The sequence below is a fragment of the Leucopleurus acutus genome (assembly GCF_964270905.1).
Source record: "Leucopleurus acutus genome assembly, chromosome: 16".
Lineage (NCBI taxonomy): Eukaryota > Metazoa > Chordata > Mammalia > Artiodactyla > Delphinidae > Leucopleurus > Leucopleurus acutus.
The window spans coordinates 47,426,083-47,445,435 of record NC_139158.1 but is presented as its reverse complement, the minus strand read 5'-3'; the positions used below and the strand labels follow the sequence as shown (position 1 = coordinate 47,445,435).

Genomic DNA, 19,353 nt, shown 5'->3' with positions numbered 1-19,353 from the left:
TGCAAGCTCATTTGACAGTGTCTTTGTGAATCAATAGCATTACCTTCCTCCTTGAAAGATTTGCATAGATCATGAGTTTAAAATGTTTAAATTTATAAATCATCTTTCCTAAAGTTATATTAAAAAGCTTTTCATGTATAGCATTTAATGTATTTTAAAACATTGATTTTATATAACTTCGTTGAATATATTTTAACATTATTATCTGTTAAAGAATACATGAAAATTCAGATTTTAATACTCCTCAAAAACATTAAAAAATATGTCAGGTTTTAGAAGATAATGTTTTGGCTTGTTTTAAATATACCAGCTTTCTGGCTGTTGTGTGCAGGACAGAGCTTTTTCTCTTTTCAATCTAGCAGCGCCCTCTAGAGTGAAAGGTAGAATTTGATAAAGGAGCAGTTTCACACTTTCAAATGTGCTTGATCCATACCATTATGAGGGACAGCTTATTACTTAGAAGTAGCAAAGAGCTGAACCTAAATTTTTTTTTCTTAGTAAATATTCTTTTCAAGGATGCATTTTAGGTAATTAGAACAAAATAGAAGTAAGCTCGTTCATTGTAAAAATTTATTTTGTCTTGGTAGTTACACATCTTTTTCTCATCTTCTTGTGAAACCAGTGGTACATAATTATATCTTAAAATTGATATTTTTATAATATTAATAGTAAACATTGAACTTTTTGTTGGCCTATATAACATGCCTAAATTTATTGAATGCCTATTATGTATGTGATACTGCATTTGTATTGGGGAATACAATTCCCCAATATTTATTATTTATTTATTAATTAATATAATTAATATTTATTATTAATTAATATAATTATAATATAAATATAATATAATATATAATATAAATATAATTATAATATATAATTATTATAATATATAATTAAATATATAATAATATAATATATAATATAATTAATATAATTATAATTATTTATTAATTATTTATTAATTAATATAATTAATATTTATTAATTATTTATTTATTGTTGAATAAATAGAGAATAAGTCACACCCCTGGTACTTATACATTTATTTTCACTTGTCTAATGTATCCGAGTGTGACCCATATTGGCTCTTGTATTAAAATTGTCTTTATTAAATTAAATAAGAATATTACTATTAATATATATTCCTTCTTTATTACAGAAGAAAATACTCAGGAAACATCACAGGTGAAGAAAAGTTTGAGTGAAGAAGTTTCTCTCTATAGAGGTGACATCACATTGCTAGAGGTAGATGCTATAGTCAATGCTGGTGAGTAGTTGATTTTTTGTGATGTATTTGTTATACTGTTACCCTAAAGCTGGGTTCGAGTCTTGGTGGGTGTCAGACCAAAAGACACAACCAAGCCAAAGATTGGGAGAAGGAAGGACTTATTACTTGCAACAAGTAAGGAGAACACCAGGGATCTTTTCCAAAGCAGTGTCTCACAGAACAGCAAAATTGGGGAAGTTTTAAGCTAAGGGTACTTGCATACTCATGAAGGGACTTGAGTGGTGTATGTGTATTCATGAAGAGGCTTGATCAGAGGAGAATTCAGCACAGAATTGGGGCAAAGGTCAACGGAGTCAAAGCTTTAGTTGATTGAAGTCAGAAAAGGTCGTCATCATCATTCCATCCTCCACCTTGATGGGGGCCTTAGTTCCTGCAGAACTCATACAGATTATTACATATATCCCTTGAGGAGGAGCTAGGACTCTGTTTTATGGCTGAACTATTGTTTCTTGACTGCTTTTCCTTTGTTCTTGCATTCTTTCACTTCCCTTAAAATCATTAATTACTGAGACCTGTTCAAAGGCAAGCATTGTGCCCAGGCTCAGATCACAAAATGACTTAGGCCAAAAATGCCCTCTCTTACGTCAAGAAAGCCATGCCTGGTTCTCTTTCTCTGGGGACCCCCTGCCCTATCTGCTTATAATATGAGTATTTATTATTGAAAAATATTTTTTCATAAATAGGAATAGAGGTATTTTAGAAAAAAATATCCCTTCAGGAATAGAAATATCACATATTTACCTTCTTCATTAAAAACATTGAAGGTTTATTTTGTGTATGTGACACAGTTAACGTGCTAACTCTACACGGTATCCATGCTAAGTTGAAACTAGGGTACTGGACCACTGGAAAAGTGACATTGTTGGCAGGAAGTTCTTCAGAAAGAACTTCAGCAGCTGTATTATAGTTGGTTTAATGCTTGAGTTAATAGTTGGCCAACATAGAAACAAGTTCATCAGACTTCTTCTTCTTTTGACTTTGTAAAGAGATGATTGATCTACAGAAGACAAAAGTAAAATATAAAGAAATTATTTCCACAATTTCCAAACCTCAGTTGGTTGGTTTCAACTTTTCATGCTTGTTTTTAATGCTTTATTTTAATTATTTTAGTAATTAATGATCTTAAGTAAATTTTGTTTTCAAACATTGGGAGAATAACAGAGTTAACTTATGTTTAATTTTAGTTTATTTTATTATGTGGGTGTATGTCAAGAAATACATAATAGTTGTGATTCTATAAAAATAAATATCAATAATAAGAGGATATTTAATTATTTCAGTTTGTGTTTTGTAAAGTTAGGCTCTTTGCAAGTTGAAAGTGTCAAAAACAAATCTAGACTTAGGTAAAAAGAAGAGGCTTTATTCAAAAAGATTATTATAATAAGGGGTCGAGGGTTATCTCAATAGGAAGAGGAGGAATATTGCAGTAGGAAGAACCACTTTGACCATGAGATCTATAAGCATCTCAGTTCAAGCAGAAAAGGGCTTTTCTTTTTCAGGGAGAAGTGAACAGGCTGGAAAGAATTGGATGTGGGGCAGTGGGATGAGAGGGTGGCATGACTGGACAGTTGATCAGGGAATGTTTTTCCTTGAGGCCAGCTGATTATTGGGAGGGAGTCTTTAAAGAGGGGTTGCTCACCTTCTATTGCTCAAGGGTGGCCCAAAGTTCAGGGGCTTGGAGGAAGGAGAGAAGCCTGAATAAATTTAGGTCAAGTCCAGTTAACAGGCATTGATCGACCAGAATGGTCAATGGGACAAATAGTTCAGCTAATCATTTATGAGATAAACAATGGGAATTTGGAGTGTCTGTGTCTTGGTCTTGTCATAGGTTACAAGGGGTCATCGTGAGTTTTATCTAAGTTACATGGGGAAGAGTGGTTCTTTGCAGTAAGCTGTTTCCAGGAACACAAAGGGGGTGGGGGGTAGTTTCTTGACAGTCTTTGCTTTCCAGGAGTACAGAATTCAGATGAAGTTCAACGTTGTCTCAGGTTTCCCTCTGGTGATTGAGTAAATTCACAAAAGATAGTAGGCCTTGGTAGGTGAACGGACAGGTCTCACGGAGAAGTGGAGCACTGTTCAGGATACAGCATAGTGTTGGCCAGCAGGAAGTGTGGAAGCCTGCTCAGCCTGTTCCTCTCTCGGAAGTGACTGTCGGTTGGTATGTGCTGTATCTGCTTTTCCGTAATTAGAGCTCAGTTTTTCTCTTTCTCTTCTTCTAATGCCTTTGTATTTCCTTCCTCCTCTGGGACCTCTGTAAAATGTAAACTCTTCATGAGAGAGCATGGGTCTGGGTCATTTAATCTCCACCCAATGTGAATCACTCCTTTTGGATACAATTCCATCCTCAGATCACCTCATTCCTACAAGTCTCCCTTATATCTGGTCTCTATGGGCTGTTCATTTGTGGCTCTGGGTAAACAAGATGCTTTCTGTGATACGAGGGGCCTCTGGAGAAGACAGGCCCTTGGAAAGAGTCTCATCAACTCCTTTCCAGTACAGAGGTTTCATCGGATATTCTCGTAGTTAGTAAGTCATCAATGATTTATTTATTTATTTATTTTTGGCTGTGCCACGTGGCATGCAGGATCCTAGTTCAGCAACCAGGGACCAAACCCGCACCCCCTGCAGTGGAAGTGCAGAGTCTTAACCACTGGACCACCAGGGAAGTCCCTATCAATGATTTATTTAGGAAGTTCCTGAAGTCTATAAACATATGAACTTTAATTTAAAACAATTAAAATTAATTAAAAACTATATATACATCACCAGCCTTCCTCTATATTCTTGTAATTTCCAGCCATTGATCCCAGTTCTGCCCTACGGAGTATAATCAATGACATTTATTTCCTTCTTAAATACCTTAAGACCATTCTCATGAGTTTTCTCTTTCTTGTTATTAACATAACATTGAATTTGTCATGTTAGCATACTTCATAATATCAGTAATTATGGTTTTTCCTGAATTTTGTTAGCCGTATACCTGTTTATCTCCTCACTGAGGCTACAGACTAGTGTCTTTTTCACTTTTTGTGTCATCTCCCTAAGCAATGTCTTGTCCTTATGTTCTTAATAAACACCTGATACTATGTATTTATTAAATTGAAATATATGCAGTTGGATTTGTAGCACCCATAGCACATTCAGCACTGGGGACTTGACACAGTGAACACAATTTTGGCTCTGATTTTAAAAAAACGATTTATTTGATATTTTTCTGATCAATCAATAAAAATAATTTGGGGGGTAACTTTTAGCGAAATAAAATAAAATGGTGCTAGACAGGAAAACATCACTAACAGGAAAACGTCTCATCACTATTTTGATTCTTTGTCCTTGCCTGTATGTGTAATTTTTCATAGCTGTCACTTAGTGTACAAGGGTTTGATGAATTTATATGAAGTCAGGCAGCAACTTCCAAAAACCATTTGGCACCTTTAGCTTACTTCTCTGGCTGAGATAATTATAATTTGGCCATGTTCTGCATCTCACAAGGACAACCTCATTAGGAAGTACTCAGGTAGATGGAAAAGAGATTCCAAATATACAGTGTAATGACTCTATTTTACAGCTTTCTGCGGTGCCACTTGTTTGCCTGGTGTGTCGGGAGAGGAACAGCTGTTAACCTTTCAGGTGAACAAGGCAACATGGCAGTAAACTCCAGAGCTGCCTCTAGTGAGAGGGGAATGAGAGGCAATGTGCCCAGTCAAGGTGCCAAAGCAGCCCAGTCATCACTTTCTATCACTTGTAAAGCTCTCTTTCCATGTCCATAATGGACATTGGAACACCTGGTCTTAGTTGCTATTAATGAAATTATTTGATATTTAAAATTTTTTCCCAATAAAGTACTTTTTGAACTTTCTTAGAGTTCTTTAAATGTGACCCAGGATGAGCCTCCTATATATTAAATTCTTCTCTGTAGGAAATAATGCATATTTTGTATATTTTAATAAAATAGATTTTGTAGGCAGTAGGGTACATAGGGAAGTAACACAAATTTTAGATTCAGGCAGACCAGGTTCCAATTCAGACTCTCGTACCCAGGGCCAGTTTTTTGTTTAAACTTTTTATATTGAAATAATTATAGGCAATTGCAAAAATAGTACAAAGAGTCTTGTGTAAGTCCTGTAGCTATAGTACAATATCAAAACCAGGTAATTGGCATTGGTGCATTGCTATTAACTAGCCTATTGACCTTATTCAAGTTTCAACATTTTTTAACCGGCGTTCGTGTGGTGTGTGTGTGTGTGTGTGTGTAGTTCTATGCAAGTTTATGCCGTGTATAGATGCTTGTAACCACCACCACCACCACGATTGAGAACTGTTCTATTATCTTGAAAGAACTCCCTCGTGCTACCCTTTGTAGTGGCACCCACCTCCTTGCCCCTCACCCCGTTCTCCATCTCTATAGTTTTGTCATTTTAAGAATGTTATATAAATGGAATCATACAGCATGTAACCTTTTGAGACTGATTTTTTTTACTGAACATAAAGCCCTTGAGGTCCATTCAGGTTGTTGCATGTATCAGTAGTTCATTCCTTCTTATTGCTGAGTAATAAGTCTGTTGCATTGATATACCAAAGTTTGTTCAGCCATTCACCCACTGAAGGGCATTTGGGTTCTCATCAGTATTTTTCTGTAACCAATAGAGCTGCTGTAATGATTCAAGTACAGTTTTTTGTACGTAGCAGCTTATAAGATGATCTGTTGACTGTAACTAGGCCCTTGTATAATTTTGTACTAAGACTATTGGTCAGCGTTTTGGTCTTTGCTAGAGCTTGGGGAAGAATACATCCATTTAATTTATGGTTCAGTATTATATCATTAGAGACAATTTTAGTTATACCACAATCACAGAAACATATTTTGTAGGAGATGTGATTTTTATTCATTTGTGGATTGTGGGCTGTATAATGGAAAAGTGGTTAACTTTCCAACTCTAATGGGTTGGCTTTGGCCAGAGGTGAATTCAGTTTGCCATAAAAAGGATCTTTAAAGTGGAAAGTGAGGAAAAGGTTTGTTTATTTTAGTTCTTCCGTTCCCCACTCCAACATGACAAGGAGAGATACATTTACATTGTAGTTAATCATAGAGGGCTTGATGTCAGATCAGTCATTATTTTAAATATGCCTCTTTAATTTCCTGGCCAAATGACCTTCAGTAAGTTATTTAACCTTTCTGAGCCTTAGTTTATTCATTGGTACAATGGAGATAGTAATAGGGCCTACTTCAAAGGGCTGTTGTGAAAATCAAAAGAGGTAATATATAGAAAGCACTTCACTCAGTGCCTAGCATATAGATACACTCAGTAAACAGTAGCAGAATTATACTGCTTAGTTCTAATATCAGAAAAATGATTTTTTTTCTATCAGTGTCACAAGGTAAATTATGCATGTTCTTCAAGTCTTATGCACAGTTAGACATTTAACCAACTAAAAGGGTTTATCCTATATTCTACAGCTTTGGCTGTTACACTTACTTGAATTGTGTCCAAGAAAAGTTGTCCAATTCTGAGGCTTTATAATGAAAGCTGAGTTTCTATAACATTGTTGGTAATTCATATGAACTAATGCCAAAGGGAAATAATTGTTTTCATTTACTTTAGTGGTGTTTTTACTGCATTAGTTGTGAATGTCATAATCGTGACAAAAATTACGATAGTGACATGTGATTGGATAGATAACCATTTAATAGCTGGGTATAATTTAATTAATATAGAATATCTGAATATTTACATAGGCAAATCAGGTAGTGGGACTTCATGTGATGGAAGAAATGTTACTTTATAGAAGTTTTTTAAAATAATCCCCTCTACTTGCTTAAAATAAATGTTATTTTAATGTGCTTTTTTCAGTAAAGCTGAAATAAAGCTTATTTGAAATTAGAGTTCAAATCATTGGGAAAATATTGGGTGGGCCAAAAAGTGCCTTCGGTTTTTTAAGTAAAAATAAAAGCACCTTTTTTATTTTCACCAAGAACTTTATTGAACAAACGTATTCACCCTTTTATTCCATTACCTTCTGCCATTTTTCAGGCAACTTCATGATTCCATCTTCCCAAAACTTTTTATGTTTTTGAGAAAAGAACTATTCCAGGTACCTTTTACAGTCTTCCAGGGAATTGAAACTTTTTCCATTAAGAGAATTTTGTAAAGACCAAAATAAATGGAAATCTGAAGGTGCAATGTCTGGTGAATACGGCGGATGAATCCGAACTTCCCAGCTAAGCTGTAACGGTTTTTGCCTGGTCATCAAAGTAACATGCGGTCTTGTGTTATCCAGAAGGAAGATTATGCGTTTTCTGTTGACTAATTCTGGACGCTTTTCATTGAGTGCTGCTTTCAGTTGGTCTAATTGGGAATAGTACCTGTTGGAATTAATCGTTTGGTTTTCTGGAAGAAGCTCACAATTGAGGACTCCCTTCCAATCCCACCATATACACAACATCACCTTCTTTGGATGAAGATCGGCCTTTGGTGCAGTTTGTGGTGGTTCATTTCGCTTGCCCTACAATCTCTTCCATTCCACATTGTTGTACAGTATCCACTTTTCATCGCCTGTCACAATTTGTTTTAAAAATTGAACATTTTCATTACGTTTCAGTAGAGAATCACATGTGGAACTGTGGTCAAGAAGGTTTTTTTGGCTTAACTTATGTGGAACCCAAACATCAAAGCAATGAACATAACCAAGCTGGTGCAAATGATTTTCAGTGCTTGCTTTGGATATTTTTAATATGTTTAATATGTTTAATAAATATATTTTTAATATATTTAAATATATTTCCTACATGGTATAACGTTGATTGTTCTCAATTATTGTTTCGATTTGATTGCTGTCATCTTCAACTGGTCTACCCGACCGTGGAGTATTATCCAGTGAGAAATCTCCAGCACAAAACTTTGCAAACCACTTTTGACACGTTTGATCAGTCTGCACAAATCTTTTTGTGTGTTTCAGTTGCGTTTTTACCTTTCTTGAAATAATGCAGCATAATATGCCGAAAATGTTGCTTTTTTCCATCCATCTTCAATATTAAAATGGCTACACAAAAACTGACCAATTTTGATAAGTCTTTTTTTAAATGCAAGCTGATATGGCAGCTGTCAAATACAATCTAACAAAATTATTTCGAATGAAGTTAACGACAACTAAGTGCTACTAGAGCCATCTTATGGAAAAAACCGAACAAACCTTTTGGCCCACCCAATAGGTTCATTTACTCAGAAATATTTTGGACAGAATTGACAGCAACTGCTTGATACAATATGAAATTTCATCTCTACTAACAAAGCCCTAAAATTTTATTCTTCATTAAATTTCTGTATTATATGTTTCTTCTTTTAACATTTTGTTGAGCAAGACACAAAATACACGATAGACACAAACACACACACATAAGTGTAGAGTTCAGTAAATTTTCGCAAATTGGTATGCCTGTGTTACGCCATCTAGATCAAAAAGCAGGACATTATCAGTACCCTGGAAGAGCTCTTGGCATCACCTAGTATCTTGTAGTGAATACACGACAGTGGGTTCACTGTCCTCACTTTTAGTAGCATATGTTAGTTTTGCCTCTATTTATATTTTATATAAAAGGAACCATATAGTATATACGCCTCAATGTTTGGTTCTTTTAGTTCATCATTATGCTTGTAAGATCGATCTATGTTGTTATGTATAGATGTCAGTCATTCATTTTCATTATTATTATGTAATATTTCATTTTGTGAATATGCCACAGTTTATCCAATCTACTGTTGACAGGCATTTAGTTAATTTCAGTTTGGGGTCTTTTACTCCTTCAATGAACATCCTAACACATTTGTATGTGTGCATGTGTATTTTTGTGAATAGATATCTATTATTTCTGTTGGGTTTATTTCTGAGAGTAGAATGGTTTCATCATAGGATCTGTGTATGTTCATACTTACTAGATACTGCTATCTACTAAGCATGCTCTATATCCATGCCAATACTTGATATTTTCTATATTGTTTTTAAGAATAGTACATGACATAAGTGAAGTAATAATTTTTTAATGAATGTATAAAATATACTGACAAAATCAACTTTTTGACAAATCAAATTTTATAGCATTTTGTAGCTAATAATCCATCTTAAGGCTTATGTAAGTGAAGAAATAAAGTAAAAAATGTATATGTTATTTTCCTATAGCTGAGGATGGGATTTTTTTGTAGTTCCTTATTAGGTTCATAAAAACATACATGTAATAAATTTTCCTCCTATAGGTAGCAGCACTTAGGAACAAAGTATCATACTATGAAAGTACTATTACTACTACCACTACTAGTACTACTACTAATTTTTTGGGGGGAAGACCAAAACCAGAGAAAACAGTCTTAGAAATGATACTCTCAAACCTACTTTTGGGAATAAAAAGCAATTTCAAAAAAAAAAATCATAAGGTCTATTTCCACCTGTGAGATATCCCACGAAGTCTGTCATTTTGCTGAATACAGATATAAAAAAAATCCTTCAATGTAGTCTTAAAGTCACATTCAAAATAGGGCTATATAAATAGTTTGCTTTTACATTATAGATACACCTTATCAGTAAGACGCATTTGGTGTCGCATAGTATTGGTAATTTACAAATGTGTCACATTTATTTTTTTCTGAATATAACACTTATTCATGGGTTAGAAAATGCAGAAAAGTAGAAAGAAATAAAATATGTCAACTTTTAATCCAGAGATAACCACTATACAGCTATAGGTTGTATACTTTACAGCAATACTATATGTGCTGTATTGTAAGCTGCTTTTTTCCCCACTTATATATATCCCACTTCCCACTTCCTTAAATGTTAAGAACGTGATTTTAAATGATTATTATTCCATTTTTTTATTTTAATAAATCTATTATGAATGTCCTCATACCAAAATTTTTATAAACATCTCCAATTATTTCTTCAAAATGTTTTAGTTAGAAGGAGTTATTAGGTAAAAGGCTATAATATTTTAAAAAATGATTTGATATCCATTGCTTCTTAGAAAGAATGTTATAATATGCTTTTTCAAGGGTGATGTATAAGTGCAAATTCTTGTAAATACCAGTTTATATCATTACAAAATCAATCCTACCAATTTAATGGTGATTAATATTATCCAATTTGTTTTATTATGAGTGATATTGAATGCTTTTTCCTTATATTTATTGGGCATTTGCATTTTTTAAAGTTTTATGCTCATATTCCTAAGTAGGTTTTCTATTGGACATTTGTCTCTTTTTAATTGGGGGAAAGCTTATTATATGTTAACAAGAGTAATATATACTCTTTGCTTCTACCTTTTAAATTGTTTGTTTAATTTATATTAAGCTGCACATAGAATTTATGCTCATGAAAAGGTAGTGGTGTATATTTTTAAATTATTGTGGCTTTCACATATGTATTCTGGTTTGGGATCCTGTGACTCCTTCCTCAACCTCTGCCATTTGTCTGCCTTTTTATTTATTTCTTGGTGAATCTTGTCCTTTTATTCTACCAGATAAATTTTAGAATTGTTTTGTCAAGTTCAAAATCAAAACAAAAAAGAAAAACAACCTCTATCACAACAAAAATCCCAAAATATCAATGGAATTTTCATTAGAAATGTAGGTTATTCAGAGAGTTTTGACATTTTTAACATAATGCATCTTCCTGTCTAGGAATGGTGCTGGTTGTTAGATTGATTTAAATCTCTTTTCCCTAATATCCCTCAGTAAAGTTTTATAGTTTTCATCTTATGGGTCTCACACAGTTGTTTTATCCTAGCAAGTTTGTAATTTTGTTGCTATTATGAATGGTATCTATTTTTTCTATTATTTATTTTATCAGATTATTTTCAGTAATATAGAAAAGCTATTAATTTAATAATTGCCCACCTTACTGCAGTTAGTTTTTGTAGCTTTTCAGTTGATTCTCTTGGGTTTTCTAGGCATATATATTGTTATACACACTATTTCTCTGCCCTTTTTCTTTCATTGGCTACTGCATGATAACACTGTTAAATTACTTGCTGTAAGACATTCTTGCTTATTCTTGATTTTCATGGGAATGCCTTTAGTCAGATGTTTCATAATTCATTCATTCGTTCATTCAACAAGTATATATGAAGTATCTGCTATATGACAAGCCCTATGCTAAGTGTGAGAGAGAAAATGGCAAGAAAAACAGATCATCTAAGCTCTTAAGTTTACAAACTAGTGGGAGATTGTAGTTAAACAGTTATGTGAATAAATATAAATTTACAGTTGACAGATTGAGGCTTTTGTTGTAAATAGCTTGTAAAATTTTGCTAATTGTAAGGAAGCCTGAGATTCTAACTACAAAGCATTTAGGCCCTTATTAGAGAGTTCACCCTGTCAGAAAAGTTGAACTACAATTAAAGTATTAACCACAATGAAACAGTTATTTTAAGTTTTATGCAAGTACACAAAATAAAACTAATTTTCCATTTCTTTCCATTATTTCTTTGAGGTTTTGTAATTTCTTTTTCTTATTGACTGAGGTTTATGTTCATATTGCTTTTTCTTAAGTTTATGCTTCTTCATATTGCTTTTTCTCTTTAAAATGGTTCCTCCATCTTTTAATCAGTCATTTGGGATAACTGACTATTAGGTAGTTAGTAGCTAGCTACAAATTACTTTTGGGGTGATACTGTTGAAGTTTCTGGAGCATTAGTTCTTAGCATGGAGATAGTAATGTTCAGAAACCATTTCTTGCCACCCTCTCTTCAGATCCAGCCCAGCACCCATTCCAGCTAAGCCAAGCAAAGGGGAAAGAATTTCTACCCATCATTCTCCCCCTTTACTTTCCTTCCTATGCTATGCCAGGACCTGCTGATCAGAAGTGCTGATCAAAATCACCACTGTGGATAGCTGTCATTTCATCAACCTGTGAAATATAGTTGAGCAGACAGGTATGGGTGTAGGATGGGTGAGAACAATTTTTTTCAGGTGAATTCTTAACACTCGTTACAGGTTTAAGGGTGAGCTTCCAGCTGTAAGAATATTGGTGTCTTCGCTTTATCTAGTGTGAGGATAGACGGAAAACAGAGTCTCTGTGAGGATGGAGTGAAAGGTTAAATGTAAAAGAGCCTTTATGATGTGTTAAATTATCATTTCAGTTGTTATTTAGCTTTGCATCCCAACATATTTTTCAAAATATTTCTGTTTTTCGACCCATCACTTCTTTGCTTTTCTGATTTACAATTTTTCTTTCTGGGGGAATTTGTGGAATCAAACTAAACATTAAATACTCCAAGGAATTAGAAGATAATCCTCAAAAGAAAATAACTGCCAAGAGGTATGGATGGCTTCCAGGAAATTCCCCTCTGAGTTTTCAACTTCTATTTTTGACCCCTCTTGTCACTATTTTTAAGGGAATATCCCTTGGAGTTAAATAGTAACATAGTCCTCGAGGGACTCTGAGAGACCAAAATTTAAAAAAAATGCTGGGGGAAAGTGATCGGAACTGCTTGGGCGTTTGTTCCATGTTTTCAGAGATTTTTTTTTTTTTTTTCTCTTTGGGAATTCTTCAGTGCACTTAGGGAAATTTATGTTTTGTTTGTCACACATACTAGTCAATTGGATTTAAAAAAATGTTTTAAAAGATGTTTTTGGGTGGCTGATTACAAAAGGAATACACATTAATATTTAAAATAGGGAAAATATAAAATACAGAAAAGAATAAAATATTCTCCATAACGTTTCCAAACACATACATCATTGTTTAAGTTCAGCGTTTATGCTTCAGGTTATTTTCTTTTTATTTTATAGATGTATTTTGAATTTTAGAAAATACTGCTTAATTTTTAAAAATCATTTTTACATGTCATTTAAAATAGCTGCATGATATTCAGTCATACACATGAATGTTTATCTAAGTATTCCCTTATTGTTGGAAATTTAGATTGTTTCGTGTTTTTTACTGTTACAAACAGGCTGAGACAAACATCCTATCAGATAAATCTTTGTAAAAAAATCTTTGATAATTCCCTTGGAATATAGTCCTTGAAGTGAAATTATGGGAGTATGAAAGTTTTTAAACTTTTGATGTATGTAACCAAATAGCTCTATGGAAAGGTTAAATGAATTTATTTCTCTCAAGTTAAAAGGGTATGTGTTTCCCCAAACTTCATCAGTATTAATTTTGATGATTTTTTTTAACCTATGCCTTTGAATTGTACTTCATTGTTTTAATTTCCAATTCTATGAAGACAGGAGACATAACTTTTGGTATTATCTTCTGGAATTGAATGCAGGATTTTACCTATAAAATTTTTTTGGCACCAAGGTACAAGTAACTTGGTTGTGGTAGCCTGGAGGCATTGGGTGGGGTTGGGCTGGTTGGAGGCCCGAGGAGAACAGTACTGAATGTTTCTCAACAGAGAAACCCAGTAGCTCAAGTTCATTGCTGCTGTTCTATTCCTGAAATTCAAGATGGTGGGGAAAGAGATGGACATTGCAGTACCTTGAAATGCGAGAGGAACTGGGTTTTTTTGTTTTGTGTTCACTTTCAGAGTGGTACCTAGGATCCAGCACAGCACTTAGCCCTGGGGATATCTTATGGCCATGGCTTTGGTTCTTAGAGGTTGTTGAAAAGCATGGTTTCTCTGAAACTTTCAGCCTTTTCCCTATGCAAGAAAATCTCAAAGCCCACCCCTGGGGCTAGAATGGGTGGTAGCCTAGGTGCCATATAAGCCAGAGCACCCCTGCTTTGTAAAAAGTCTTCATATTTACTGAAAGCATCCCTAGCTTCTGAAATTGGATTCAGCCCTTCCATTGCTACTTTCCATGGAAGGGGAAGCAGCTGTGCTTACATTAGGATGAAGGGAATGGGGAAGTGAATTCTAATTCTACTGGTAGTTAATAAATACAAACACCATCTGCCATAGTTTGTCTTGTAATTGTGTGAGTTGTCAACAGTTGATTATAGTTAAATCTAGTTAAAAGCTGAACTTTATAATGATGCTAATTGACATTTCATGAGGCCTAGGGGCTTTCTAATGCTCATGTGCAACCGTATATGGAATCGTCTATGCTCTTTTACTTTCAAAATTTTTATTTTTTAATTATGTGGTAAAATTGAAAAACAATTTTATGTACACTTCTATTAATTTCAGCCAAAGAAAATGTATATTTTATTTGTTACATATACAGGTCAACTTAATTTCTAAGTTATTTTTCTTCTTTATTTGTGACTTTTGGGGAGCTGCTTCTTGTGGGGCCTAAAACATGTGGATGATATTCATTCTGTTCTGTTGACTGAATATAATCGTAGTCATTGGGCTTTTAGTTTACTTAATTTTTTTTCAATTAAGGCCTTGCTTTACATGTGTAGGGAAAGGGAAAAGTGACACTGATTTCTTAATTCTAATCATTAATTCATATAAAAATTAGGCTCCATAAATAATAGTGAAGAAAAATAGCTTATCGGTAGAAAGTAAGCATTCTTATATTTTCATGATATATAAATCTTTAATTAATTTATTTATTATTGGAGTAAAATTGCTTTACAATGTTGTGTTAGTTTCTGCTGTACAATGAAGTGAATCAGCTATATAACTATATCCCCTCCCTCTTGGACCTCCCTCCCACCCCACCCCCCATCCCATGAATCTAGGTCGTCACAGAGCACCGAGCTGAGCTCCCTGTGCTATACAGCAGGTTCCCACTAGCTATCAATTTCAGGGTATCACAGACTCTAGGTCCATCCACATCTCTACAAATGACCCAATTTCATTCCTCTTTATGGTTAATATTCCACTGTATATATGTACCACATCTTCGTTCTCCATTCATCTGTCGTTTGACATTTAGATTGTTTCCCTGTCCTGGCCATTGTAAATAGTGCTGCAGTGAACATTGGGGTACATGTATCCTTTTGAATTATGGTTTTCTCGGGGTATATGCCCAGTAGTGGGATTGCTGGGTCATATGGTAGTTCTATGTTTAGTTTTTTAGGGAACCTCCATACTGTTCTCCATAGTAGCTGTATCAATTTACATTCCCACCAACAGTGCAAAAGGGTTCCCTTTTCTTCACACCCTCTCCAGCATTTATTATTTGTAGATTTTTTGATGATGGCCATTCTGACTGGTGTGAGGTGATAGCTCATTGTAGTTTTGATTTGTAGTTCTCTAATACTTAGTGATGTTGAGCATCTTTTCATGTGCCTCTTGGCCATCTGTATGTCTTCTTTAGTGAAATGTCTGTTTAGGTCTCCCGCCCATTTTTTAATTGGGTTGTTTGTTTTTCTGATATTGAGCTCCATGAGCTGTTTGTATGTTTTGGAGATTAATCCTTTGTCCGTTGCTTCATTTGCAAATATTTTCTCCCATTCTGAGGGTTGTCTTTTCGTCTTGTTTATGGTTTCCTTTGCTGTGCAAAAGCTTTTAAGTTTACTTAGGTCCCATTTGTTTATTTTTGTTTTTACTTCCATTACTCTAGGAGGTAGGTCAAAAAAGATCTTGCTGTGGTTTATGTCAAAGAGTGTTTTTCCTACGTTTTCCTCTAAGAGTTTTATAGTGTCTGGTCTTACATTTAGGTAGAATCTTTTAAACTTCAGCAGTTTCAGAGGAACTTACTGACTTTTATTAAATTTGCATTTGGTCAGTAGCCCCCTTATGGAGTAAATTCTGTATACTTAAAAAGAAGAGAGTCAGTGTTTAATGCCTCAGTAAGAACAATATTCTTACAGCTCAGATTTGGTGCTTTTTGATTGACAAGTCATTTATTACACTTGGTGTCATATAAGGGAAGATTTTGGTCATTTTGATAAGAAAGAAAGGTTGAGAATTATTTTTCAGCATTCTTAGCTGGTTTTAGCTTTCTAGTTATAAAAGCAGCCAATGTTTGCTTTAGAATAGGGACAGAAATAAATATATTATTTTGGCATACTATCAGTGCAAAGGCAACAGCTTTTTCACTACTGTTTTTATTTTTGTAACTGTTTGAAGGAGCAAATTTATGGCATTAAATTTCCCCAGACTTTTTTGACCTTGAGGTGAATCTGATTTACTTTGTTAAGTTTTAATTTTATGACACATCACATCTCTGTTGGGTCCAAAATTAAAATTCAGGGTAGAGGTATATTTTTCCACACTGGGATTGTGAACTGAATAAATTACCAGAGAATTATGTTTAAATGAATGTATAAGTGTAGGAATGTTGACTAGACTAGCTACACTTTCCCATCTAAACAGCTTGTTAATGTGTAATCAGTCACTGGAGTTGCCATGAACTTGGAGCTTAATGAACAGGTGGAGAAAGAGGATGAATCCCAATTCAAAGTGGATCTGACAGTTTATCAGGCAATTTCACTGATAGCTAATCCATTTCATTTGGCAACTTAATGTATCACACAGAATTTTCATCCCATGGGTTTCTGGGTGGAAGTTAATTCAGAAACATGTCTGATCCATAGGGCTGAAGAGATCTGCTTAAACTTCGTGAGGACATTTAGAAGTAAGTTATTTCAAATGCATAAAACAGTTTTCTTTTACAATTCCATTTGTATTGAACCAAGTCCTCCTTAAAATTTGTAGATGGTACTTGCATTTGATGGTATATCAAGACAGTTAAGTAAGGTTTATTTGTTCTAAATTAAACACATTGTTAATTTTAACTCATTGGTGAAAATAACACTAAAATATTATGTGAGTATAATTCTGTCTTTACATATAGAAAAGTTACTGGTTGTGAATATGTTTTATAGCATGCATAGCAAGAAACAATGAGCAAAAGAAATTATTTCTTTAAAGCTTACAATTTTACATCTGCTGAGTACTTGCAAATTCTCTAATTAGACTGATTTACAGCTCATTATTTTACTTAAAAATATCTCTTATGACAATATTCTTTGACAGGAAGGAAGAAATGTAACCTACCTCTCATAGCTCACACTCGGGTGCTTAGAATTTGCAAGAACGAGGCTTATTAATTGGGCTTAGCTTAGGACCTGGCTATGGTTTAAAATAACTTCAAAACCAGAAGCATATTTTCTTCACTTTTTAAAGACTTGATTTATAGTGTATAGAAAGTTAAATTGAATATTGATCCTTAAAAAGCAAATGTGTCCTGTAAAAATGATGGAACAAAAGAACACAATATAAGATGACAGAGTGATTGATTGTCCACGGCCTGGAGACAGCCTCTTCCTTAGATGTCATCTTTACTGGGCATCTATAGCTCTGCGAGGGTGATGGGGGTGAAGTGTTAGGCGAGATTAGTTGCACCCTGGCATGAACTGTTACATTTTATAAGAAGATTGAGGAAGGCTGGTAACAAATCATTTCTAAGAAGGAATTTGAAGAATGAGGACTGGAGCTCAAGATCAATAAGATCTATGATATAACTCCAGGAGGGGACACCAGGGAATTCCTTATAATTTCTCAAGCCCGGAAGCGTCTTCAAAAAGAATTTAAGTCAGAGAAAAATAATTGAGATGACAGAAAACCACAAACTGGCATAAGGCTGTCATTGATTGGATGTGTCAGGCAAATTGTGGCTATCATTCTTATAACCAGGCTGATTAAAGTAATATCTTCATAATCTAGAGGGGCTCAGTGTTGAATCATCCTGGCACCTTTCCCAAATCCCCTGAGTCTTTGGCATTTTTCCCTGGAACATATTTCAGACCTGCAACCTTGTCAGTTTTGAAACTGGACTTTCATTTTTACCTTTAAAGGAAAAATGGTCATCAAGTCCAGTACTAGACCTTGGGAATCAAGCCAAAAGAAAAAGAAAAAATCTTCTGGGTATTGTGTGACTTTTTTCTTCTTTCTTACAATAATAATGATTATGTCAAACTTTAGTGGGCATCAGAATCATCCAGAATCTTGTTTTAAATGTTGATTTCTATTTCCCAGCACCTCAGAATTCAGATTCGGCAGGTGTAGGAGGTGCCCTTGGAATTTCCAATTAACAAGCATGATGATACAGAGGTTCTGATGCAGGAGTCTGTACACCCTTCTTTATGAATCATTTTCCTATACCCTAGGGCTTAGAGCATACCTAGAAAGGTCCATGCACTTGCTCTCTGGTACTCTTTATCAGACCTTTTTGAAAATCTTCTTTCTTCAGGGCTTTCACAGATATGTGTTGGAAAGAACTGTATCTCCTTCTGTTCTCTTAAAGCAATCTGGGCTTTAGTATTTACCTTTCCCTTCCTTTCCCTTCCCTTGCGTTCCCTTCCCTTGCGTTCCCTTCCCTTGCCTTCCCTTCCCTTCCTTTCCCTTCCCTTTCCTCGCTTCTCTTCCTTTCTCTTTCCTCATTTTCCTCTCTAATTTCCTCCTTTCTCTGTTCCTTCCTTCTTTCTAATGCAAATTTAGTTAGAATTTGTACCTAATTCTCTGCCAGACACTGAGATGGTAGTCTTTGTTCTAAAGGACCTTGTACTTTCTAGGAAGATACATATATACATAAGCAACTATATGATTCAGGACTAATGACAAGTGACATTGAAGAAATAGAAACCAAATGCCAGGAAAGGAGTAACTGTGAGTGTGGACATCAGGAAAGACTTCATAAGTGTGATGGTAAAGCATTGAGGAGAGTAGCATTACAGTAGGCATAAAGACAAGAAATTGCATGAACAAAGGCCCAAAGCATGAGAAAGTCTGTCTTGTCGAAGAAAAGGTGCATTGGTTTAAGATTTGTTCGTGGCTCTTTGGAAATATCACTGCGGTAAGGAGTAAGGAGACTGGGGTTCCAATGTTGGTATGGAGCTGATGACCTGGATTTTGGTGACCTCCAGTATAAATAAGTCCATATGTGTGTTTGTCTGACTTTACTGGTTCTAATCTTAGGTTTATCTCTCTTGCATGGCTGACTTTTCTCAAAGGAGAGTGTGTACTACTCCCTGTGGGATCTTTCTGGACTATCTCTGATTTACCACCACAGCAAGAACCACGAAAAAATCAGTTGGAGAAGCAGTAGAGCTTAGTGGTGTGGTAGGCTGAAAAACAGACCCCCCTCAAAAGATCCACCTCCTGATCCTTGGAGTTTATGAGTATTACCTTACATGGCTGATGTAATTAAGTTAAGGATCTTGATATT

At 34.6% G+C, this 19,353-nt stretch overlaps 1 protein-coding gene across 1 annotated transcript in view; it reads left to right on the top strand.

Moving 5' to 3' along the window:
- The window catches only part of LOC309973446 (ADP-ribose glycohydrolase MACROD2-like), a 650,126-nt gene that overhangs the window by 78,132 nt on the left and 552,641 nt on the right, over positions 1–19,353 (top strand). Inside the window, exon 3 of the mRNA XM_082857725.1 lies at positions 1,163–1,270. Within this exon, the coding sequence (XP_082713851.1) occupies positions 1,163–1,270 (108 nt within the window). The remainder of the gene's footprint in view (positions 1–1,162; positions 1,271–19,353) is intronic.